The 25,946-nt window shown below is 45.5% G+C and overlaps 1 protein-coding gene across 1 annotated transcript in view; it reads left to right on the plus strand.

Annotated features, from left to right (window-relative positions):
* Nucleotides 1–25,946, plus strand: part of LOC140417958 (uncharacterized) — a 128,385-nt gene that overhangs the window by 92,272 nt on the left and 10,167 nt on the right. Inside the window, 3 exon segments of the mRNA XM_072501389.1 lie at nt 4,239–4,346; nt 9,156–9,225; nt 15,306–16,357. Coding sequence (XP_072357490.1) covers nt 4,239–4,346; nt 9,156–9,225; nt 15,306–16,357 — 1,230 coding nt within the window.

The raw sequence follows: 25,946 nt of genomic DNA on the forward strand, positions 1-25,946 counted from the left end.
CAGCTGTTATACTATCTCTAATTAATAATGCCACCCCCCCCCACCTCTTTTACCACCCTCCCTAATCTTATTGAAACATCTATCACCAGGGACCTCCAACAACCATTTCTGCCCCTCTTCTATCCAAGTTTCCGTGATGGCCACCACATCATAGTCCCAAGTACCGATCCATGCCTTAAGTTCACCCACCTTATTCCTGATGCTTCTTGCGTTGAAGTATACACACTTCAACCCATCTCCGTGCCTGCAAGTACTCTCCTTTGTCAGTGTTCCCTTCCCCACTGCCTCATTACACGCTTTGGCGTCCTGAATATCGGCTACCTTAGTTGCTGGACTACAAATCCGGTTCCCATTCCCCTGCCAAATTAGTTTAAACCCTCCCGAAAAGTACTAGAAAACCTCCCTCCCAGGATATTGGTGCCCCTCTGGTTCAGATGCAACCCGTCCTGCTTGTACAGGTCCCACCTTCCCCAGAATGCGCTCCAATTATCCAAATACCTGAAGCCCTCCCTCCTACACCATTCCTGCAGCCACGTGTTCAACTGCACTCTCTCCCTATTCCTAGCCTCGCTATCACGTGGCACCGGCACCAAACCAGAGATGACAACTCTGTCTGTCCTGGCTTTCAACTTCCAGCCTAACTCCCTAAACTTGTTTATTACCTCCACACCCCTTTTCCTACCTATGTCGTTGGTACCAATGTGCACCACGACTTCCCCCTGACTGTAACCCAGCTATTCTTGTCCTGTACCTTGGGTGTGGTTACCTCCCTGTAACTCTTCTCTATCACCCCCTCTGCCTCCCGGATGATCCGAAGTTCATCCAGCTTCAGCTCCAGTTCCCTAACACGGTCTTTGAGGAGCTGAAGTTGGGTGCACTTCCCGCAGGTATAGTCAGTGGGGACACCGGTGGTATCCCTCACCACCCACATCCTCCAGGAGGAGCATGTAACTGGCCTAGCCTCCATCCCCTCTTACCTGCCAGAATATAGCTGCCGTGTGGACTAACTAGATCTGCGCCCTCCGACTCTGCTCCCAGTCAGCTACACTTCCTGTAAACTCCTGGCTCTCTTCGCACTCTTTGCGGAAATGTCGGAAACAAAATGAAAGGAGCACCGTACTCCCTCCTCACCTAAGTCCCTCGGTCACCAAACTCTTACTAGAGCACTCAAAATGCACCAAATTCAGCACTCCCTCGGTCACCAAACTCTCACTATTGCACTCAAAAAGCACCAAATTCAGCACTCCCTCGGTCACCAAACTCTTACTATAGCACTCAAAATGCACCAAATTCAGCACTCCCTCGGTCACCAAACTCTCACTATCGCACTCAAAAAGCACCAAATTCAGCACTCAGTGCAAACAAAGTCTGCACTGTAGGGGATCACTTTTATACTGTGAATCTAGCCTCTGAAAAACTGGCCTAATCCAATTAACTAATTAACAAGCTCCAGCTGCAAGTGCCTACAAGTAGAAGCCTGTTTAAAGCTGATTGAAAATTCACCTTCTTCTAAACCAAACAGCAACTTTTAAGTTAATTAACTAAATAAAAGAAAGATAAAAACTTTAGATAAAAATGAAGCCTTATACTCCCTCGGTCACCAAACTCTCACTATCGCACTCAAAAAGCACCAAATTCAGCACTCAGTGCAAACAAAGTCTGCACTGTAGGGGATCACTTTTATACTGTGAATCTAGCCTCTGAAAAACTGGCCTAATCCAATTAACTAATTAACAAGCTCCAGCTGCAAGTGCCTACAAGTAGAAGCCTGTTTAAAGCTGATTGAAAATTCACCTTCTTCTAAACCAAACAGCAACTTTTAAGTTAATTAACTAAATAAAAGAAAGATAAAAACTTTAGATAAAAATGAAGCCTTATACTCCCTCGGTCACCAAACTCTCACTATCGCACTCAAAAAGCACCAAATTCAGCACTCAGTGCTGGTGGGCAGGAGATACCGGGGAGGGGGGCCACTAAGGAGTTGCTGGCGGTGAGGAAGAAACTGCAGGGGCACTTTGATAGGTTGATGACGAGAAAAGCGGTGCGGCAGCTACGGAGGGCAAGTAGGGTCCAGTACGAGAACAGAGAGAAGGCGAGGGGCCTTCCGGTTTCGGGGGTTTGCTAAGAAGTCACACATCAGGTGGCTCTCCTCCCACGAACCTGAAAAATAGACTCTTTTTCCTCGAAAAACGCCTGCAAACGATACAAATCAGCCCCACACCATTACAAAATGAAGGAAGAAGGAAAGATGCTGAACAACAGCCAGTCCAGAGGCTGAGTGGAGACCAGGAGTGGGAAAAGCCGGGACAAACAACTATCAGCTGAGCCGACCAGCGCACGAGGTGGTGAAACCCGGAACTCGCCAGAGTGAGAGGAACCGACCCACCGCACGAAAAGCCCCCTCTCACCAGGGGATGGATGGAGGATATTCCTCTCAAGTGAGTTGAGGGAATACCAAGAAGAGATGAAATCGGATATACAAACTGCGGTGAAGCTTGTGGCCGAAGATCTGGCGAACATGCAGGTGGCCCTGGACAAAGCCGAAAAGCAACTGGAGGCCCAGGAGGCAACGATTAAAGATCTGGAAAGAGCTGCAGCGGACCAGAGCGACCGGATCATCGCCCTGGAAAAGGAGGTGGCAAGGCTGGTCGCGACACAAGGCAACCTGAGAGGAAAGGTTGAGGATCAGGAGAACCGGTCGAGGCGGCAGAACCTACGAATCGTGAGCCTACCGGAGAGGAGCGAAGGTCAGAACCCCACAGATTATGTGGCCCAAATGCTGGGTAACCTGCTGGGAAGGGACAGCTTCCCCAACCCACCTGAAATCGACAGAGCGCACCGATCGCTCCGACCAAAGCGCAAACCGGGGAACAGCCGAGGGCGATAATCGGCAAGATGCACCGGTACCAGGACTGGGAAAGAATCCTGTGCTGGGCCAGGCAGTCCACAAACTGCAGCCGGGAAGGTCACAAGATCCGGATCTACCAGGACATTGGGGCTGACCTGGCCAAGCGTTGGGCCGAATTTAACACAGTGAAGGCCACGCTGTACAGAAACGGTGTAGGATTCGGAATGCTGGACCCAGCCAAGCTCTGGGTCATGTATCAAGGCAGGGAACACTTTCTCACGCTCCCTGCAGACGCATGTTCGTCGCAGAGAACGGACTGGAGAAATGGCAGCACGGGCAGCGATGAAGAGCCCGCAGAATGAGACTTTGATAAAGCAATGTTTTAACAAAAAAAAGCTCTCTCCCTTTCACAGTCTGCACAGCCAACAGGAGACCATTGCCACAGAGACCGCTTCACACGAGTGAACACTGCCCCGTTTTGGAGACGAGAGCAGCAAGAGAGGGAAGGATGATCTAAATATAGCTAAGCACAGGGAAATGGTGGACAGGAAGCCCAGAAATCGGGCAATGGGAGGAAGTGAAACAACTCCCAGGAGGGGGCACCACACTAGCAAGGTAGCTAGCACCGGGATTCATGCAGGAGAGAGAGGCTGCGGTGCGTCTCCCGCAAGGGGGATGGCGCCTGGGGTCGGGCAGATAACGGGCACGGAGGGATAATCAGGGAAGAAAACAGCAGGGAGGGGGAAGGTTTAGCTACGGAATGGAGGTGGGTGTGTGCGGGTGAGAAGATGAGAAGATTGGGGGGGGGGGGGGGAGAAGAATACACCGGAAGGGAGAAATAGGTGTAGAAAGATGGAAGGCATTAGACCGGCTGCAACAGGCCACATGTGGCGACTTGGAACAAAATGTCTTTGCAAGCAACCACTTTGGAGGGTCCCTGGACAAAGGGAAACCCTGGATAGCAGGGGCTCACCCACATGGCGTACACACAGTTGGCGGCCATGTGCACAACCTGTAAAGGGGCAGAGTGAATTGCAGGTGGTTATGTGTTTAACGATTTTGTATGTGAAGGGAAAGTCTTTTCAGGTTTACAGGATGGAATGGGAAAAGATATTAACATTTTAACAGATACAGGAGCAAGGCAATCCCTAATGGTATGGGATAAATATATCTGTTCAGAAGTGATGTTGAAGGAAGAAATTTTAGTTACCAGTGTTCACGGGGAGGTTAAAGGATTCCTCTGTGAGAGCAAACTTAAGAAGTAGCTTTGAAGATGGGAGGAATGGTTGTAGGAGTGGTAGGAACATTGCTAATTGCAGGGATTCAATTCATTTCAGGGAATGATACAGGTGAGTCACAGATAATAGTGATGCCCACTGTGGTTGAACAGCCAGGAGACAATCAAGCGACAGACAAATTGCAAATGGAAAATCCTTGGGTGTTTCCTGATTGTGTAGTAATGAGATCACAAGCACAGACAATGAGACAAGAGGAGCAAGTAAGTGTATTGATGTTGTCCATCATAATTTCCTTGTGTGTTTTCCTTTAAGTTAATACTTTACTAATTGATCACAACAAGACTGAACTGTTCCTTCCTGGTTTGCATATCTTTTTTTCACATTATACCAAATTGAAAATATGCACCACTAAGAAGAATTCCACGTTACCCTTCTGGGTTTTGGGATACCCTCACATTTAACATAAGCAGGATTATTAACATTTTAAAACCATGTTCTGTTTAATTAATGAACTTTTATCAATAGAAATGTTTGATTTTATTCAACGTTTCATTACTAGATTGATGCACTATAGGGAAAGTGGAAGAGAAGGGTTGGCAGACTCTTTAACAGAAAGTGAGTCCCTCTGAGGTAATTGGCAAAGAAGCCAGAGGGGGAGATGAGATTTTATTTTATTTGTTTACACAGCGAGTTGTTCTGATCTGCCTGAAAGCAGATTCACGAGTATCTTTCCAGTGGGTAAATACTTGAAAGAGAAGAATTTGCAGGGCTGTGGGGAAAGAGCAGAGCAGTTGGATGACTCAGAGACCTTTCAAAGAGATAGCAGACGCACGATGGGACGAATGAACTCCTGCAGCCTGTGAATCTGAGTCTCCTGTTTTTGTGCAGGTTAAAAGGGACAGATTTCATTGCAGCCCCTTCCCTGTATATGTATTTAAAGGGACAAGTTTCTCTTTAGTTCTGAGTGACCGATATAACAATTGGTTGGAGGCCCATTTCCCAGTCAGTTCTCCAGCACCTTCTTGTCTCTCTATTAGTGCGATGCCCATGGCAGTTTCCCAACTGGTGCGCAGGCCCCGTTATTCTCAGCTAAATTCAGCCCTCAGCTCCGTCTCCTGCCTGTCAATGACACGAGAAACAGAAAGGTGCCCGAGGCTCAAATGCAAAATCTAAACTTGTGGTCCTAAACCAACACTTCAACATTTGTTAGTCAATTCCATGTTATTTATACCGGGGATTTTATTATTTGATTTCGGCTCTGGAGGCAAAGAGTGGGAGTTTTAAAGGGTATCCTTCCCTTTCTAACTTTGTATTGTATGTAGCTGTGTTTTTCAAAATATTTTGACCGGGGCCCATTTTTACCAACTGGCCATTCTCCGGGATCCATGCCTGCTGACCATCGCGACCCATGGCAGCCGACCATCACGACCCACGCCAGCAGACCATCGCGACCCACGCCAGCCGACCATCGCGAGCCACGCCAGCCGATCATCGTGACCCACGCCTGCCGACCATCACAACCCACTGCAGCCGACTATCACGACCGAAAATTTTTCTGTAACTTTAATGTGACAGGTGAGACTGCTTGGTTCTCACGATCTCATTTGCTTTGTCATTCACTGTTACATTTCTGCCAAGGACTTCAACTGATGATTTAAGTTCTCATTGCATCCGTTGAAAGAAATTAAGAAGGTTTATCCTTGAACTCATCATGATTCATCTTTAAATGCCTTTGAAGTTTTGAGGGTTTTAAACTTTCATTTGCCAGTTCCTCCCGCATAGAACACACGTGAGCTTTGCACCTGGATTCACATTAGCACAATTAATAAAGCCATACGTTAAAAAAATCATCTTTATGCTGTTCTGTTCCTGATTTTGGATTCTTTTTAATGTGTTGTTCACCAGAGGCCCTGGAGCTCACATGAGCACTGCTGGCAGCTACAAATTGGAGCAATCTCCCTTGCACCCTGAACATGGGTCTGGGCAGGTGACCTGTTCTCTGCCGCCACTTCTGGGCAGAAAACTGCATTGATGTTTTAAAAGAATTTACTCCTTGGTCAGCACGCTGACGTCAGGAGGAAACGTTCTGCCCCGCTGGGCTCCAGGCCTGCGCACTGCTGAGGGGTAACACATGCACGGGGCGGTCGGCATTCCTAAAGTTGGTTGCGGCCGGTCACGGCCATTGTGCACTTCTTCCCGTGATCAGGAATGCCATGACCAATGGCCCCACGATCCTCCCAATGCTTGCCTTCGACTCACCTGCCGATCGTGACCCTGAGTTTGAAAATGACTGGTCTATAGTGTCAGCCGTTGCTCAGTGGGCAGCTCTCTCACCTTTGAGTCAGAAGGTTCTGGGATCAAGTCCCACGCCAAGGACCGGAAGACAAAAATCACTTCCAAAGGGCAGCACGGTGGCGCAGTGGGTTAGCATTGCTGCCTCACAGCGTCGAGGTCCCAGGTCTGATCCCGGCTCTGGGACACTGTCCATTTGAAGTTTGCACATTCTCCCCGTGTTCGCCCCTACTACCCATAGATGTGCAGGTTAGGTGGATTGGACACGCTAAATTGCCCCTTAATTGGAAAAAATGAATTGGGTACTGTAAAAATAATTTTTTAAAATCACTTCCAACATTCCTCGTCCCGGCACTGAGGGAGTGCTGCACTGTCTTTCAAATAAGATGTTAAACTGAGGCCCTGTCTGCCCCTCAGGTGGGTGTAAAAGTTCCCACAGCCACTATTTTGAAGAAGAGCAGGGGAGTTATAGATCATAGAACAGTACAGCACAGAACAGGCCCTTTGGCCTTCGATGTTGTGCAGAGCTTTGTCCGAAACCAGGATCAAGCTATCCCACTCCCTGTCATTCTGGTGTGCTCTATGTGCCTATCCAATAACCGCTATAAAGTTCCTAAAGTGTCTGATCCCCAGTGTCCTGGTCAATATTTATCCCTCAACCAACATCACTAAAAACACATCATCTGCTCATTATCTTTTTAAAAATAAATTCCAATTAAAGGGCAGTTTGACATGTCCAATCCATCTTTTTGGGATGTGGGGGTGAGACCCAAGCAGACACGGGGAGAATGTGCAAACTCCACAGACATTGACCCAGGGCCGGGATTGAACCACTGCGTCAACCTATCTGTTCATTTGTTATCTGGAACTTAATTGTTTCAGCCTCCCCTAACTTACCATTTAATAAATGCACTTTGGTTCGGACAAGACTTTAACCAATTAAGAAAAAGGCAGAATTCTCTGGATAGTAAATTTAAAAATAAGTTTATTAAATGAAAAATGTTTACTGGACAACTTTAAGACATTGACTTTTACAACTTCATGTGGGTGATCAGTCTGTAGAAGTGTAACCCTCTCTGGCTCCTTCTTTGACAGTAATTCTTGTGGAATTCAGCCTCGGGAGTCTGGCTCCTTCTTTGACAGTAATTTCCTTGGAACTCGGCCTCGGGAGTCTTCAGTACTTGGCCAGCAAGGAAGACCTTCGGAACCTCTACTTTTATCCCCAAAATGACCATTACCTCACGTCAGAGTTGGGTCTGTTGTAACATGATAATTGCTCAATTTGGTCACTGGGTTAATTTAATTGGATCCCCAATTACTGACACCACCTTCTCTCATTATCTCAGACAGGAATACAATAGAACTGTTTCATACTATCCCTTTATCTGATTCTATACAATCCCTTATTCACACAGTTTCAAATGTTGAGGCTAATCAGAGCTTGAAGGTCTCTCTTGCCAGTACATTTATCCTCATTGCACATTCTTTACATACACAGCAATTACGTTTTTACAATTTTACAAAAAAAAACTTTGTCTTTCACTATAACCACTGATTCATTATTGATTCATGAATTGTAACTCAATTCAGGCTCATTATTTATTCAATCAAAGGGCGGCATGTGGCGCAGTGGTTAGCACTGGGACTGCGGCACTGAGGACCCGGGTTCGAATCCCAGCCCTGGGTCACCTGTCCGTGTGGAGTTTGTACATTCTCCCCATGTCTGCGTGGATTTCACTCCCACAACCAAAAGATGTGCAGATTAGGTGGATTGGCCACACTAAATTGCCCCTTTATTGGGAAAAAATAATTGGTACTCTAAATTTAAAATAATATTTTCTTTTTAATTATTTATTCAATCATGTGTTACTGACTGGTAGCTAATTAACACAGAACTCGTTCAATAATGCATTTGGTTAATACTGTTATGGGACAGGGTTCAGAAAATTCCAAAGTGTATTACGGAGTTCATCTGGCCTATAACTGTTTATTGATGTTGGTTATGATGAGCAGAAGTGCCTGCCTTTCAGGTTTCATTCAACAGAATTCTTAGCCACTTTTAATCAAAAAACAAACTTTATTCTACAAATTTAGTAAACATTTGTATAAACACACAGTAAGAATTATTATCAACTACAAACATAAAGAGCCCACGCAGCTACAGTAATCTATGTATAACCCTTAATGAATACCCCCTTCACTGTTCCAATTTAATAACAAGATCCAAGTAAAAACCAGAACCCCCTTTTCAAAGGTGTGGCCTAGCACTCTTACTGGTAGAAGACTTGGTATTGATACTTTTGTTTCCTTTCCAAACAATTCTTTCCAGAAAGCAACGATCTCTTTTAAGTTATCAAGCAGTCTGGAAACAGCTTTTAAAATGAAGATAGAGAAACACTTCTTTCAACCTGTGCAGTTCAAACCAGCCCAAAACTCAAAGCGAAAGTAAAATTTCACAGAGCCACCGCCCAGCTCCACCCACACAATGACATCACTGAAGCCATGTGATAAGACAAAAACATTTCTTAAAGGGACACTTCCATGACAATACAAGATTCACTGGTTCAAAGAGCCAGTTTTGTGGAAGGCAATCACTTTCTTTCTTACTCATCTTGATTGGGTTGAACAAGGAGTCTCAGACTTGAGCCAGATTTTGGCAGTATAAGATGCCCTGTACCTTTACAACATTCTGGAACAATTTGTTAATTTAAACTATTTTTGCTAGTTCAGTTTGTGGAAACATTTTGATTTATACAGCATTATTTTTTTAAATGAAGATCCAGTCACATGTTAGGGTTTCACTGAAGGTAAGCATCCAGTTACAACAGGCGGTAACAGAGGCAAATGGTATGTTGGCCTTTATAGGGAGAGGATTCGAGTACAGGAGTAGGGATGCCTTGCTGCAATTATACAGAGCCTTGGTGAGGCCACACCTGGAATATTGTATGGAGTTTTGGCCTCCTTATCTGAGGAAGGATGTTCTTGTTCCAGAGGGATTGCAGCAAACGTTTACCAGACTGATTCCTGGGATTGCGGGACTGACTTATGAGGAGAGATTGAATTGGTTAGGATTGTATTCACTGGAGTTCAGAAGAATGAGAGGGAATTCTAACAGGACTCGACAACGCTGATGCAAGAAGGATGTTTCCGATGGTGGGGGTTTCCAGAACCAGGGGTCACAGACATTCAAAGAAACTGAGTCTTAATTTTGTGTAACAACCTTGGGCAGGATTCTCCCTTCGAAATTGGGAAACGCAATTGGGCAGAGAATAGGTTCTGATGCCAAAATCACGGCGGGTGCTGATTTGACGCCAAATCGCAATTCTCCATGACCTCGACAGCAGCAATGCAGTCCAGAATGCAGGTACAGTAAACACCGCTTGCATATCAGTAGCGGCCCTGACCCAGTATTCTCCGGTGCCACCGCGATTCTCCGCCTCCGATGGACCGAGTTCCCTTGAGCTTTTAAAAATCGTGAAACCAGCGTTGTGGCTTCTGAGGGACAGAGATTGGGTACAGAAGTGTCCAACATCGCTATAGTTTGCTGATAGTTGTCCCGCTGGCCAGGGGGCTTTTGCCAGGGCTGGGGGGAGTAGCGGGGGTAGCCAGGAGTGGGGCTGTGGGGTCGGGGTGGATGGGCATGGAACACCATTATCTCAGCTGGAAAGGCAGCTATGCAGCTGCGCTGCTGCTGACCGCCCACTGTGGTCGTAGGGCCATGGGTCTTTTAGGTGCCCGACCCCAGGCCACCCCCCCTAGGTGCCCTCTGGCCCCAGCGACCCATCAGCTGTATGGGCGCACTCTAGCACAACCAGTGCCATCTTGTTGGCTGGAATGAGTGTGTGTTTGTGAGGATTGTAATGTGTATATGCGACTACAGCTTGTCAGCCTCAGAGTGTCAATCATGGACCCGGCAAATCCCGCATTGTTTATCATTGGAATCTAATGTGTTCCACGTGGTGCCGGTGCTAGCCCCTCCACAGTCGCTGAATCGGTCCAGGTTTGGCACCAGTTTTGCTGTCGCCAAAGTCCACAAATCCTGCCCCAGCGTCAACACTTAATCTCAGGAACAGAGAATCCAGCCCCATGTCTTTCACTCAATTTCAAATCACCTGTGAAAATCCAAATACAGCATATCGTGGAATTTATTGATTTAAAACAGAATGAGTTGTTGTGATTTGGGATTCTCTGCCTGACAAAGGTGCAGGAAGTAAATTCAACTGTAACTTTCAAAAGGGAACTGGACAGATTTGATAGGAAATGAAACTTGCCGGGCGATGGGACCAATTAGATAGTTCATTCAAAGAGCTAGAATAGGAACAATAGGTGGGATGGCCTCTTTCTGTGCTCTCTGAGACTCGTTTGCATTTGAAGAAAGTGGGAAATACCTGGAACCCACCTCCTATGAGTGGAGTAGAAGCAGAGATGATGGAATGTTTCCAAAAGGAAATTGGATGGATTCTTGAAGGAAATAAACCGACAGGGATAAGGGGGTATGGGTCACAGTCTGAGGATACGGGGTAGACCAATGAGAACAGAGATGAGGAGACATTTCTTGATCCAGAGAGTGGTCGGCCTGTGGAATTAGTTACCACTGGAATAGTTGAGTCCAAAACATTGTATGTTTTCAAGAAGCGGGGCAGGGGGACAGTGGGATTATGCTATTAAACTGGATGATCAGCCATGATCATAATGAATGGTGGAGTAGGCTCGAAGGACTTAATAGCCTCCTCTTCCTCCTATTTTCTATAGAATAGGACAATGGTTTGATCCACAGAGAGCTGGCATGGATCCAATGGGCCGAATGGCCCCATTTTCAACCCTGATGCCAGTCTGATCTAAGGAGAGAAATTTCAAATGTTACAGTCTCTCCACCTCACTGAAGTCCCTCATCCCTGGTGCCGTTCTCATAAATGTCCTCTGCACCCTATCTGAGAACGTCACATCTTTCCTAAAGTGTGGAGCCCATATATAGGATTCCATTATGGAGTGATAGAATTGAAAAGCAGGGAGGTTATGTTCAACTTGTTTAGAACCAGGGTTAGACTAACTGGGAGCACTGTCAACATTTGTCATCTCCATTCAGAAAAAGGAAATAGTGGCACTGGAGAATGTGCATCAAAGATTCACACTATTAACACCAGAAATTAGCCACCGTTGCATCACCTTTCCGGTTGGATTTTTGTTCCTTAAAGGAATCTATATTTGTTGTATCAATGAAAGTCACCAAAGTCCCAGAGGACCATAGGCTGCTTTCCCCTTTGGGAGAGAGAGAGCTGATTGGTGAGATTGAATCTGAGGGTCGCCACACCTCAGGTGAGGGGCAATGTTGAGAAGGCCATTTCATTGATAATCGCACCCGGTACAGGAGTTGAAGCCGTGCTGTTGGCATCGCTCTGCATCATGAACCAGCAGTGCAGCCAAGTGCGCTAACTAATCCCCTCGTAAAATGCAATAATTCCTTAAATATTAGCTATTGCCTGTCAGCCAACAAACCATTAAGGTAATTTCCCATTCTACCTCAGACAACTTGCCCCTCATACCCTGCTGTGAGAAAGACACAGATAAATTAAAAAAATAAACCAAGTCATGACCATATCCCATCTTCATGGCAATGTGGTATGATTTGGGGGATTCCAAACAGAAATGGGAATGAAATATCTTCTAACTTCCAAACACCCCTTCACTCTGTAGTCCTTGTGAAAGTTGAAACCAGGTATTCACAACAAGGCTCAAGTATCAGCCCACTGGACACAAAGTCATGAGACCAGTCAGTCCAGCAGAAAGAAATCCTCCAACCCTCCCCATTGACCAACTGAATAAAATGCAGTCCTGGATGTAATTGAGAGCAGAAACAATAACCGCAGAATCCAATCCCAGTAATCAATTGTGAACTTGTTGTGTCTGAGCAAGTGCGATGAATGACCAAATCCCTTCCAACACTGAGAGCACGTGAACGGCCTCTCCCCAGTGTGAACTCACTGGGATTTCCATGAGTGAATTCAATTTAACTTATTCATTTGAATATGACCATATTGTTAGTATGTTTTGAAAAACTCTGGGTGTGTAACCTGTATTCTTATCCTCCTGTTTGTATATGATTTTACCCTCTTTCCTCACTCACTGGGTGCGATCCAATGGCCAACCTGCACCGGCAAAGCAGCTCACCGCAGTGCTGTGTGGCTAATGAAAGCCAGGAGACCTTGTCCCGGGATCTACTCGGCTTGCCACGCCTTGCAAGATTCAACGCGATCTCGCGAGAAGTTGTGATGTAAATCCCGTCATTATGGGCGGGATCACTTTTTGGCAAAACTGCATATTAGGGCGAGGCCATCAGTCTCACCCTAATGTGCAGATTCCCGAGGTACCTGAGGCTTTGGGATTCAATCCCTTCGCCTCAGAGACCTTGAGAGGGCACCGTTCAGCACTGGACCCTATAAAAAGAGACAGACGGAACAGCACTTGTAGGGGTCTCCCAGGGGATTGTAGGTCACAAACTGCATGCTCTTTGGGCAGGGTGGCGCCCTGGCACTTCTGGTGCCATCTAGGCACCCTGGCAGTGCCATCCTGGCACCTTGCTGGTGCCATTTGGGTGCCTGCCTGGCACTACCAAGGTGTCCAGGTCGCACTGCCAGCAGGTTGGCACTTTCAGGTGCCAGGCTGGCATTTTTTACATGCGTGCGATCGGGCAAGTGGTGCCCAGAATGAGTCTTGAGGATGGTGCGGGTGGGGCCGGCGGTCCTCCCATACTCTGTTCGGGCTGGTGTAGAGCAGAGGGGAGGTCAGGGTTCATTCTGGAGGCCTCGGAGATCGAGACAGCATTTAAAAATGGCCTCCCGATCTCTCATGACAGCGGGGAGTTCTGACCAGCGGAACTCCCCACTGTGCAGCCTTGGCCGCGCATTGCTTGTTCATGTTCCTTATACAACGTGAGGCGTGTTGAATAGTCATGTGCTTCTCTGCACTGCGTGTGGCGGGAAACTCGCAGCTAAACGTGCTGGCTAGGGGAATTTGTTCGTCTTCGTAGATTCGCGTCCACTATGTTAACATGTTAACTGTTCAATTGCTCTGGCATTTTATCTGGCGAGCCTAGGCCCCTCAAGTATCATGTTCTGAAATAATTCTGCAATACCTTGTATTTATGTTGGCAATATCTCTTATTCTGCTCTGTACCCAATTTCCACCAGTTTTTGTTATTCCGTTGTGTTTATTGTTAAAAAAAATGTTTTAAAACAATCTGTCCAATTTATCTGTGAAAATATTCAATGCCCCTCCCGGCCTCCACTGGTCCCTGTGGAAGAGAAATCCAGAGACTAACAACCCTCTGAGGGAAGAGATGACTGGAAATATATAACATAGCTGCAGGACAATATTACACAACCAGAAATAATAATAAATATACTTTACTACTGAACCATCAATAATATATCTAATCTATATCAGATAACAACACCAGACTGAAACAACTGAAAGGGGGAGAAAAGAAAGTGTTTTACTCACAGATGTTGGAGACAGGAGGAGGTTTCAGTCTGTGTGAAGCTCAATGTTCGTCCTCACAAAGCCCGCGCTCTGATTGGCTGTAGGACCAGAGTCCTTCAGCTGTACAAGTCTTCCCATTGGTGAACAGCTCAGAAGGAAAGTCAGGGGTAGCCTCGCCCCCGTAATTACGCAACTTCCACTCTCCCTTGGACATGCGCAGTCCCGGACCACAGGGGAGGGAGAGATCGCCGAGTGGCTTTTCGCGCTGGCCGGAGCTGTCAGCTGGTTGCCTGGAAACCTTGTTTCGAGGAGCTGTGGGGGAGGGGGCGGCGTTCCCGTGTCCGCGCGCCGGAACCCGGAGACGTCACCGCCGAACAGGGTAATTCCTATTGGCTGATTCAAGCAGGTTTCCACTGACGTCATACAAAGCGGAAGTTGGAGGTAAAACTTCCTCCTGTCTCCAGCATCTGTGAGTAAAACACTTTCTTTTCTCATTCTCACCTTCAATTGGTCACTTGCAGCAACTGAAGGGAAAGGAATTGATTACAGGGAGGGTGCAGACTCTGCAAAGCTTGGCCTAGGTCTCTCTCTCTCTCTCTCTCAAAGACATTGACATCCTTTGCTCCCTCAGCTTGACACATTTATTTGTCTGACTAAAAGGATGGTCTCTTTCCTAATGTTCACAATTAAAGACCTGCTTTTCCCAGGCGATGGCTGACATTTAAGGGGGCAGTAAATTAATATCAGTCTTGAGATATGTCTGGTGTTGTTACATGGTACGGATTAGATACATTGGTAGTACAGTGGTTAACACGGTTTCTTCACCGCTCTGAGGTCCCAGCTTCGATTACCGGCTTGGGTCACTGTGTGGAGTCTGCATGTTCTCCCCGTGTCTCCATGGGTTTCCTCCTTGTGCTCTGGTTTCCTCCCACAGTCCAAAGATGCACAAGTTAGGTGGATTGGCCATGCTAAATTGCCCTTGATGTCCATTAAGGTTAGGTTGGTTCACAGGGTGGAGGTGTGGGCTTAAGTAGGGTGCTCTTTCCAAGGGCGGTGCAGAGTCGATGGGCCAAATGGTCTCCTTCTGCACTGTAAATTCTATGATTATTGCTGGTTTTGTAATAAATTACATTTGTTATATTGCATCTTCAAACATTTTACAGGATATTAGAAGAGGAGGAATTACAGGCAGTAATCTCAAACGTCACATCGAGATCTGTCAGAGTCACTCGATTCCTTGGGAGATGAACATTATCTGCATTTGACTCTGGAAGGAGAAATGTTTGTTCTGTCTGCATCAAGACACTGAAAATGCAGAGACACATATGTGAGTGAGAATGTTCCAGAGTACTGACTGTAGAAAGAGGTTGAACCAGTGAGACAGCCTGAAAAAACATTGCACCATTCACAGCGGAAAAGACCGTACACGTCTTATGTGTGTGGATGAGGCTTCAACTCATTATCCGACACGGAGAGAAACAAGGGGACCCAAAACATGGAGAAACCATGGACATGTGGTGACTGTGGGAAGGGATACAGATTTCCATCAGAACTGGAAACTCATCGACGCAGTCACACTGGGGAGCGGCCATTCACCTGCTCTCAGTGTGCGAAGGGATTCACTGAGCTATCCAGTCTGCATACACACCAGCGAGTTCACACTGGGGAGAAGCCTTTCACCTGCTCTCAATGTGGGAAGGGATTCAGTTTTTCATCCACCCTGCAGAAACACCAGCGAGTTCACACTGGGGAGAAGCCGTTCACCTGTTCTGAGTGTGGAAAGGGATTTAGACATTCATGCACTCTGCAGAAACATCAGCGTATTCACACTGGGGAGAGGCCTTTTACCTGCTCTCAGTGTGGGAAGGGATTCTCTCAGTTATCCCACCTGCAGGTACATGGGCGAATTCACACCGGGGAGAGGCCATTCACCTGCTCTCAATGTGGGAAGGGATTCAGTGATTCATCCCACCTATTGACACACCAACGAATTCACACTGGGGAGAGGCCATTCTCCTGCTCTCAGTGTGGGAAAGGATTTACTCAATTATCCAACCTGCAAACACACCGGCGCGTTCACACTGGCGAGAGGCCATTCACCTGCTCTCAGTGTGGGAAAGGATTTACTCAAATATCCACCCTGCAAACACACCAGCGAGTTCACACTGGGGAGAAGCCATTCACCTGCTCCCAGTGTGGGACGGGATTTATTGATTCATCCCATCTATTGAGACACCAGCGTATTCACACCGGGGAGTGGCCATTCTCCTGCCCTCAATGTGGGAAGGGATTCAGTGATTCATCCACCTTGCAGTCACACCAGCGGGTTCACACTGGGGAGAGGCCGTTCAACTGCTCTCAATGTGGGAAGGGATTCACTCAATTATCCAACCTGCAGACACACGAGCGAATTCACACTGGGGAGAGGCCGTTCACCTGCTCTCAGTGTGGGAAAGGATTTACTCAATTCTCCAACCTGCAGACACACCAGCGAGTTCACATTGGGTAAAGATCGTTCACATGCTGTCAATGTGGGAAGGAATTCCATGATTCATCGTACATGATGAGACACCAAGTTCATAATTAATTTCAGTGGTTCTATTTTGATGTTATTGTTTCTGCTCTTAGTTACATTGCGGATGGCATTTTGTTCATTCTGACAGTTGGTCAATGGGGATGGGTGGAGGGTTTCTTTCTGCTGGACTTGTCGGTGGTCAAAGGGCTGATGCTCATTGAGCCTTGTTGCGAATACCTGGCTTCAAATTGCACAATGATCACTGAGTGAAAAGGTGTTTGGATTTTTGATGATATTTAGTTGTCAATTTTCTTTTCAATCCCCCAAAACATGCTATGTTGCCATGGAGATGGATCCTCATGGTTACATGGTTCCTTTGTTCAAGTTACGTGGGTGTTCTTTCACAGAAAGAAACTGTCAAGGTATGAGAGGCAAGTTACCTGTGATAGATTGGGAAACTGATGGGAGACAGGCAATAGCTAATCTTTAAGAAATAATTACATATTTACATGGGGATTAGTTAGCTCAGTTGGATGGATGGCATGCTTCTGACGCAGAGCAACATGAACAGTGCCGCTTCAACTCCCGCACCAGCTGTGCTTATCCATGAAGGCCCAGCCTTCTCAACATTGCCCCTCAGGTGACGTGCGGTGACCCTCAGGTTGAATCACCACCAGTCAGCTCTCTCTTCTGTCAAAGGGGGAGCAGACTATGGAGCGCTGGGACTTTGGCGACTTTCATTTCACCTGTATACGTAACATATAGATTAATTTTGAGAACAAAAATCCAACAGGAAAAGTGATACAACCGTGACTAACAAAGAAAAGTTAAAGATTCCATTAGATCCATGGAAAGTGGCCAAAATAGTAGTAAGTCTGAGGATTGGGTACTTGATTTATAATTCAGCAAAGGACCAAGAAACTTATAAAGTCCCAAAAGACGTGCTGTTAGGTAAATTGGATATTCTGAACTCTCCCTCTGTGTACCCGAACAGGCGCTAGAATGTGGCAACGAGGGGCTTTTCACGGTAACTTCATTTCAGTGTAAGCCTACTTGTGACAATAAAGATTATTAATATTATTATTAAAGAGAGAGAAAATAGGGTATGAGAGCAAACCTAAAAAGCGACTGGAAAAGTTCCTCTAGGAATGTGAAAAGGAAAAGATTAGCAAAGACAAATGTGGGTCCAGTCCAGACAGAGACAGGAGAGTTTATAATGGGGAATAAGGAAATGTCAGAGAAACTAAGCAATGTGTGTCTGTCTTCACAGAAGAAGGTACAGAAATCATCCCCAAAACACTGGAGAACCAAGGGATGAGTGAGCACGAGGAACTGAAAGAGATTAGTATTAGTGAGAAAGTAGTATTGGAGAAATTAATGGGATTGAAAGTTAATAAATTCCCAAAAGCTGCTGCTCTACATCCCAGAGTGTTGAAAGAGGCGGCTGTAGAGATAGTGGATACATTGGTGATCATCTTTCAAAATTCTATAGATTCTGGAATGGTTCCTGCTGATTGGAAGGAGGTAAATGTAACCCCACTATTTGAGGAGGGAGAGAGAAAACGGGGAACCACAGACCCATGAGCCTGACATCAGTAGGAGGGAAAATGCTACAATCTATTATAAAGGATGTGATAACATACAAATTAGGAGCAGGAATAGGCCACTCGGCCCCTCGAGCCTGCTCCACCATTCAATAAGTTCCCGGCTGATCTGATTGTAACCTCAACTCCACATTCCCACTGAACCGCCCCCGATAACCTTTCACCCCTTGTTTATTCATCTATCCAACTCTGCCCTCAAAATATTCAAAGATTGGGCAGCACGGTGGCACAGTGGTTAGCACCGTTGCTTCACAGCTCCAGGGTCCAAGGTTCAATTCCCGGCTTGGGTCACTGTCTGTGCGGAGTCTGCAAGTTCTCCCTGCGACTGCGTGGGTTTCCTCCGGGTGCCCCGGTTTCCTCCCACAGTCCAAAGATGTGCAGGTCAGGTGGATTGGCCATGATAAATTGCCCTCAGTGTCCAAAAAGGTTAGGTGGGGTTGCTGGGTTACAGGGATAGGATGGAGTCAGGTGCTCTTTCCTAAGGGCCGGTGCAAACTCAAAGGGCCAAATTGCCTCCTTCTGCACTGTAAATTCTGTGATTCTATGACTCTGTTTTCACTGCCCTTTGAGGAAGAGAGTTCCAAAGACTCCCAATCCTCTGAGAGAAAAAAGTTCTCCTCTGCCTTAAATGGACAAGTTATTACTTTTAAAGTGACTCCAGTTTCTAGGTTCTTTCCACATCCACTCTGTCAAGGCCCCTCAGGATCTTATACAGTTCAATCAAGTCACCTAAACTCCATCGGACACAAGCCCAGCCTGTCCAATCATTCCTCATAAGACCAGCCTCCAATTCCAGGTATGAGTCCAGTAAACCTTCTCTGAACTGCTTCCAACACATTGACATCATTCCTTAAATGAGAGCAATACTGTACACAGTGCTCCAGATGTGGTCTCAGCAATGGCCTGTATAACTGAAGGTTAACCTCCCTACTTTTTAGCTTCCCTAATTACTTGCTGTACCTGTATACTCGCCTTTTGTGATTCATGCTCTTGGACACCCAGATCCCTCTGAGTCTCAGAGCTCTGCAATCGCTCACCATTTAGATAATAAGCTTTTTTATTCTTCCTGCCAAAATGGACAATTTCACATTTTCCCACACTATACTCCATTTGGCAGATCTTTTCCCACTCACTTAACCTATCTATATCACTTTGTAGTCTCCTGATGTCCTCTTCACAATTTACTTTCCTACCTACCTTTGGAACATTGGAAAATAGGAACAGAAGTTAGCCATTCAGCCCATCGAGCCTGCTCCAACATTCAATATGATCATGGCTGATCATTCACTTCAATGCCTTTTCCCCCACACTATCCCCATATCCCTTTGTGTTATTGGGATTTAGAAATCTGTCAGTCTCTGCTTCAAACACACTCAATGACTGATCTCCCACAGCCCTCTGGGGTAGAGAATTCCAAAGATTCACAACCACCCGAGTAAAGAAATTCTCTCCGAGACTGGTCCTAAGTGGCTTTCCCCTATTTTGAAATTGTGTCCCCTGGTTCCAGACTCTCCAACCAGGGGAAAAATCAGACCTGCACCCACCCTGTCTATTCCTTTATGGATTTTGTAAGTTTCAATGAAATCCTCTCTCATTCTTCAAAATTCTGGAGAAAAGAGGCCCAGGTTCCCCAATCTCTCTTCATAGGACAGTCCGATCTTGCTCAGAACAAGTCTAATGAATCTTCGTTACAGTCCCTCTATGGCAATAATATCTTCCCTAAGGTAGGGGGAGTAAAACTGCACACAGTACTCCAGCTGTGGTCTAACCAACGTTCTATACTATTGAAGCAAGTCTTCACTACTCCTATACTCAAATCCTCTTGTGATAAAGGCCAATATCCCATTAACCTTCCTAATAACTTGCTGCACCTGCATGTTCGCCTTCGGTGACTTATTGACAGGCCGCCTGGGTCCATCTATACTCGGGTCCCTTTACCACTATAACCACTCCCGTTAACTGCACAAGAGGCTCAGGTCGCAGAGGGAGACCATTTGGCCGAACGTGCTAATGCCAGATAGTCCAATTTTCTTTTGAAAGAAAGAGTTGACTATGTTTCTTGCACCCTTTTCAGGTAACGCACTCCTGATCACAACAACTTGCCTGTGTTTTAAAAACAAATTATTCAGGATCTAGTGTGTTTGGATTTTCATTGAGAATTTCAGAAAGAATCAAAATATTGCTCAAAATTAAAGCTCAATCTTTGTCAATCATTTTGATGATGGGACGAAGTTTGAGGAAAATCTAAAGAAAAAGATCATTTTCGATAGTATCACAGCGCCTCCAAAAGATTTAGATTTTACATTTAGATATATTGTTACTTGTACTGAGGTACAGTGAAAAGTATTGTTCTGCATACAGTCCAGGCAGATTGTTGCATACATGAAAAACAGAGGACATACAATAAATACACAATGTAAATACACAGACATTGGGTGAAGCTTAATGAGTGTAGTGCTAAGTGTAGTCATTGTTGTAATGTACAAAACTGTAGGTAGGACTGGGAAATCCATTTAATTTTATAATTCCATCACTTTTCCACCATATTTATGGCTTTAAGTAACAAGGTCAAGGAAGCCATTTTAAACTCTAACATCCAGCGTCTTGCACCGATTATGCAACATTTCTTTGTTCATCACATATGGATTTCATGTTGGAAGCCAGTCACAAATCAGTTGATGAGAATTCATGAAACAATGTAATCGATAAAATTGTAATGGCTGAATTGTTCTTTTATAAATTAAGATTGTACAACCCAAATGTTTCTAAACTGCAGAGCTAGCATAAATTGTTTATTCAAAGAAAGTATTTTGATGAGCAGCGGGCTACCATGTTATACCCAAGTCTGGCTCAAGAATAAGCTTATTATTCCACCTGATCAAGATTAGTAAAAAAGAAAGCTATTGCTTTCCACAACCTGTCTTTTTAAACCAGTGTATCTTATATTAACCAAATGTATGAATTAGATTACTGTATTAATGAGCTACCAGCAGTAGCAGTAATACCTAGTGAGGCTTAATCAAATTGCAGCTAAGGAATCCATCATGAATCAGTAGTTATAGTGAAAAGACTAAAAGTCTTTTTACATTTGCTGTAAAAATGTACAATCTTAATTGATGTGTATGTAAAAAAATACAAAATGGAGATAAATGTACTGGCAAGAGAGACCTTCAAGCTCAGATTAGCCTCAACATTTGAAACTGTATGAATAAGGGATTGTATAGAATCAGATAAAGGGATAGTATGAAACAGTTCTATTGTATTCCTGTCTAAGATAATGAGAGTAGGCAGTATAAGTAATTGGGGATCCAATTCAATTAATCTAGTGACCAAATTGAGCAATTATCATGTTACAACAGGCCCAACTCTGACGTGAGGTAATGGTCACTTTGGGGATAAAAGTAGAGGTTCCGAAGGTCTTCCTTGCAGGCCAAGTACTGAAGATTCCCGAGGCCGAGTTCCAAGGAAATTACTGTCAAAGAAGGAGCCAGGCTCCCGAGGCTGAATTCCACAAGAATTACTGTCACAGAAGGAGCCAGAGAGGGTTACACTTCTACAGACTGATCACCCGCATAAAGTTGTAAAAGTCAATGTCTTAAAGTTGTTTAGTAAACCTTTTTCATTTAATAAACTTTTAAAATTTACTATCCAGAGGATTCTGAATTTGCCTTAATTGGTTGAAGTCTTATCCGAACCAAAGTGAATTTATTAAGTGGTAATTTGTGGGTAGCTGAAATCAATTAAGTTCCAGATAACAAGATCAGATAACATTAATCTTCAAATTAAAAACTTGCATTTCTATAGCACCTTTCACAACCACAGGATGTCCCAAAGTGCTTTACAGCCAATGAAGTACTTTTCAAGTGTAGTCACTGTTGTAATGGAGGAAACGCAGCAGCCAATTTACACACAGCAAGATCCCACACACAGCAATGTGATAATGAGCAGATGATCTGTTTTTAGTGATGTTGACTGAGGGATAAATATTGACCAGGACACCGGGGATAACTCCCCTGCTCTTCTTCAAAATAGTGGCTGTGGGAACTTTTACATCCACCTGAGAGGGGCAGACAGGGCCTCAGTTTAACATCTTATTTGAAAGAAGGCTGTTCTGACAGTGCAGCACTCCCTCAGTGCTGGGACGAGGAATGTTGGAACTGGTTTTTGTCCACAGGACCCTAACTGGGATTTAACCTTCTGATCCAGAGGTGAGAGAGTTGCCCACTGAGCCAAGGCAGACACTAGTTAGAAAGGAAAAGTTATACTTTAACCTTTGCCTCAATCTAATAATTAAATAACATCGATTTAACTGCCAAATGTTGAAGTGTTGATTTCGAGCCACAAGTTTTTCCCACTTGCTCCTCTGCACCTTTCTGTCTCTCTACTGCTCATATCAATGACAGCCAGGCGACGGAGCTGAGGGCTGAAATTAGCTGAGAATAATGGGGCCTGCATCCCAGTTGGTAAACTTCCATGGGTGTTGCACTAATAGAGTGGCATACATCATAGAAATTACAGTGTAGAAGGAGGCCATTCGGCCCATCGAGACTGCACCGGCTCTTGGAAAGAGCACCCTACCCAAGGTCCACACCTCCACCCTATCCCCATAACCCAGGAACCCCACCCAACACTAAGGGCAATTTTGGACACTAAGAGCAATTTATCATGGCCAATCCACCTAACCTGCACATTTTTGGACTGTGGGAGGAAACCGGAGCACCCGGAGGAAACCCAGGCACACACAGGGAGGATGGGCAGACTCCGCACAGACAGTGACCCAAGCCGGGAATCGAACATGGGACCCTGGAGCTGTGAAGCAATTGTGCTATCCACAATGCTACCGTGCTGGAGGACTGAATGGGAAATGGACCTCCAACCAATTGTTACATCGGTCACTGTTCCGATCCCAGACCAGACCCCAACAGTGGCTGGGATACAGGACCCCAATATTTCAGTTTATTTGTAAGGCTGCGGAAAGAATGATTCGTTCCAGGAGTGATTGCATGAAGAAATAGGGTTTGGTTATGTTTAAAAGAAAACTTTATTGTGGCTACAATATTAAACATTTTAACTTCACACCCAAAAACAACAGCTTACAATTACCCATTTAAGCACTACTACTCAATCCCCCATTAAACAACAGGAAAAGAAAGATACAGCTCTCAATCTGTCTCACTGTGGGAGAATTGTGGACCCAGAATTCAACTCCTCTCTCCAAACCTTTCTCCAAAAACTGATCTTTAAAGATTTTTAAAATTTCTTTCTGACTTCCTTGGTTGCACCCAGCAATGACCTCGTCTCCCTAAGCTGGAAAACAAATGATCTCTGACAGCTGCAAAGTACATTCATTCCACAAATACTTTCCCAGTCAGACCACAGTCCATTAGTCCAGACTGAAAAAACACATTCCTTTGTCAATTTCACCTTCTGGCTACTAAAAACACCCAGGCCCTGCCAAACAGGATCCTTCTTTAAAATGAAAACAGGACCTCTGCAGTGAATCACACTCTAACCCCACGCTTTTAACCCTGAAATTGCCCAATACATTTATGATCCAATTTTCCTAAAATCTTCCAATCGTCACAGCTTCCCCTTTAAAAAAATGAACCAGCAACGTCCGCAGATGGCTTTATTTTTCTAAAAACTTTTTAACTTTAAACATTTCTTCTGATTACATGCAACTTATAATCTATAATAACATTTTACATTTTTCAACAGGCTAACATACACGTGAGTATAGTCCATTTTAGTCTTCTCACATGTCACAGTCATTAGCATAAATTTAACCACTACTTCGAGCGAGAGAGATTTCAACGGTCAGGGTGGCCTCCCAAGATTACACAAGAAAAGCTTCATCAACAATTCAGTGATAAATGCACAGAATGGTGGCACAGTGGTCAGCACTGCTGCCTCACGGCGCCGAGGTCCCAGGTTCGATCCTGGCCCTGGGTTACTGTCCGTGTGGAGTTTGCACATTCTCCCCGTGTCTGCGTGGGTCTCACCCCCACAACCCAAAGATGTGCAAGATAGGTGGATTGGCCATGCTAAATTGCCCCTTAATTAGAAAAAATAATTGGATACTCAAAATTTAAAAAAAAACACAATTCAGTGATATGTAGTTGCCTGGCTCTGACAGCAGAATTCTTCTCTTGATGGTAAGACAGGTTGCTATCGATGCTGCAGCATTCATCATCTGTTCTTCACATTTATCAGCTGCTTTGTGTTCTGTGTCTGTTGAGGATAGCCAAAAATAATGGGTAAGTGCTGGTGCATTTGGACAGTGCAAAACAACAGTCAGTGCATGCAAACGTTTGCTGAACATTCTGGCTACATTTGTACAAGCTCTTCAGCCTCCACCACAGACGATGCTCTCTATAAAACTGTGAGACAGCTCCAGTCCTGACCAGATACTAGTATAATCACCTCTTGTGTCACTACCGGTGTGGCATGGTAGCACAGTGGTTAGCACTGTTGCATCACAGCACCAGGGACCCAGGTTCGATTCCCAGCTTGGGTCACTGTCTGCGGATCTGCACATTCTCCCCATTGAACCAACTTGCTTGAACTAAAATTATCCACTTCATCCACCACCTGCTCTTGTTTTTACCAACCATCTGATCAAACATGTTTTCTGACAACTGAACCTCAGCCTCCCTATTGGCACTCCTCAAATTATCTTCCTCCTGTCTTAACCAGTGGTTTTGTGATCTGATTACCACACAATCAGGAAACACTCCTGGATCTATTTCTTGCAACATCTCAGTTCCACTTTCCACTGGCTTTTCAACCATAGTAGGTTGCACTCCCACCTGTGATCCAGGTATATTATTATCTAGGATAAATCTTATCCTAAAAAGGTAATTTTTCTTTTACTCCTACTACCACTTCACCACTTTTCACTGAACTCTCTCGCCATACCTTACATAGTGGCACACTGCTGCTCTCACCACTAAATAATAATAATAATCGTTTATTGTCACAAGTAGGCTTCAATTAAGTTACTGTGAAAAGCCCCTAGTTGCCACATTCCGGCGCCTGTTCGGGGAGGCCGGTACAGGAATTCAACGCGTGCTGCTGGCATTGTTCTGCATTACACGCCAGCTATTTAGCCCACTGTGCTAAACCAACCCCATATTCCACAAATGACCACATTTTCTGCCAAAACTCCTCCCAAACCATTTCTCACCATTAAAGATTGACTTGCTCAAATATATTCAGAACTACCTGGAAATCAATGACACAGGTGAGGTTTCGGCGGTGGTGCCTGGGAGGCAATGAAGGCGGTGGTTAGAGGGGAGCTGATCTCGATACGGGCCCACAGAGAGAAAGCCGACAGAGCAAGAGACGGACGGACTGATAAAGGAGATACTGCAGGTTGACAGGAGGTATGCGGAGAACTCAGAGGCAGGGCTTCTAAGGGAGCAACAGAGGCTACAGGCGGAGTTCGGCTTGTTAACTACAGGGAAGGTGATGGAGCAGCTGAGGAATGTGAGGGGGCGATATATGTACATGGTGAGAAGGCCAGCAGAATGCTTGCACAGCAGCTTAGAAAGAGGGAGGCAGCCAGGAAGAGAGGGAAAGTAAAGGATGGGGACGGAAACGTGGTCGGAGACTCAGCAGGGGTGAATAAGGCGTTCAAGGAGTTTTACAGCAGGTTGTATGGGTCGGAACCCCCAGCTGGGCCGGAGGGAATGAGGCACTTTTTAGGGGGGGCTGAAGTTCCCCAAGGTGGACAGGTGGTTTGGGGAAGGGCTGGGGACCCCGATTGGGTTGGAGGAAATAGCAGAGGGACTGAAGGCCATGCAGTCGGGTAAAGTCCCGGGGCCAGACGGGTACCCAGTGGAGTTCTGTAAAAGGTTCTCTGGGCTATTGGGGTGGCTGTTGATGGGGACATACAATGAGGCAAGGGAACCTGGGGTGCTTCCCCCGACGATGTCACAGGCCACTATCTCATTGATCCTGAAGCGGGA

This window comes from Scyliorhinus torazame, chromosome 5 (genome assembly GCF_047496885.1).
Source record: "Scyliorhinus torazame isolate Kashiwa2021f chromosome 5, sScyTor2.1, whole genome shotgun sequence".
Classification (NCBI taxonomy): domain Eukaryota; kingdom Metazoa; phylum Chordata; class Chondrichthyes; order Carcharhiniformes; family Scyliorhinidae; genus Scyliorhinus; species Scyliorhinus torazame.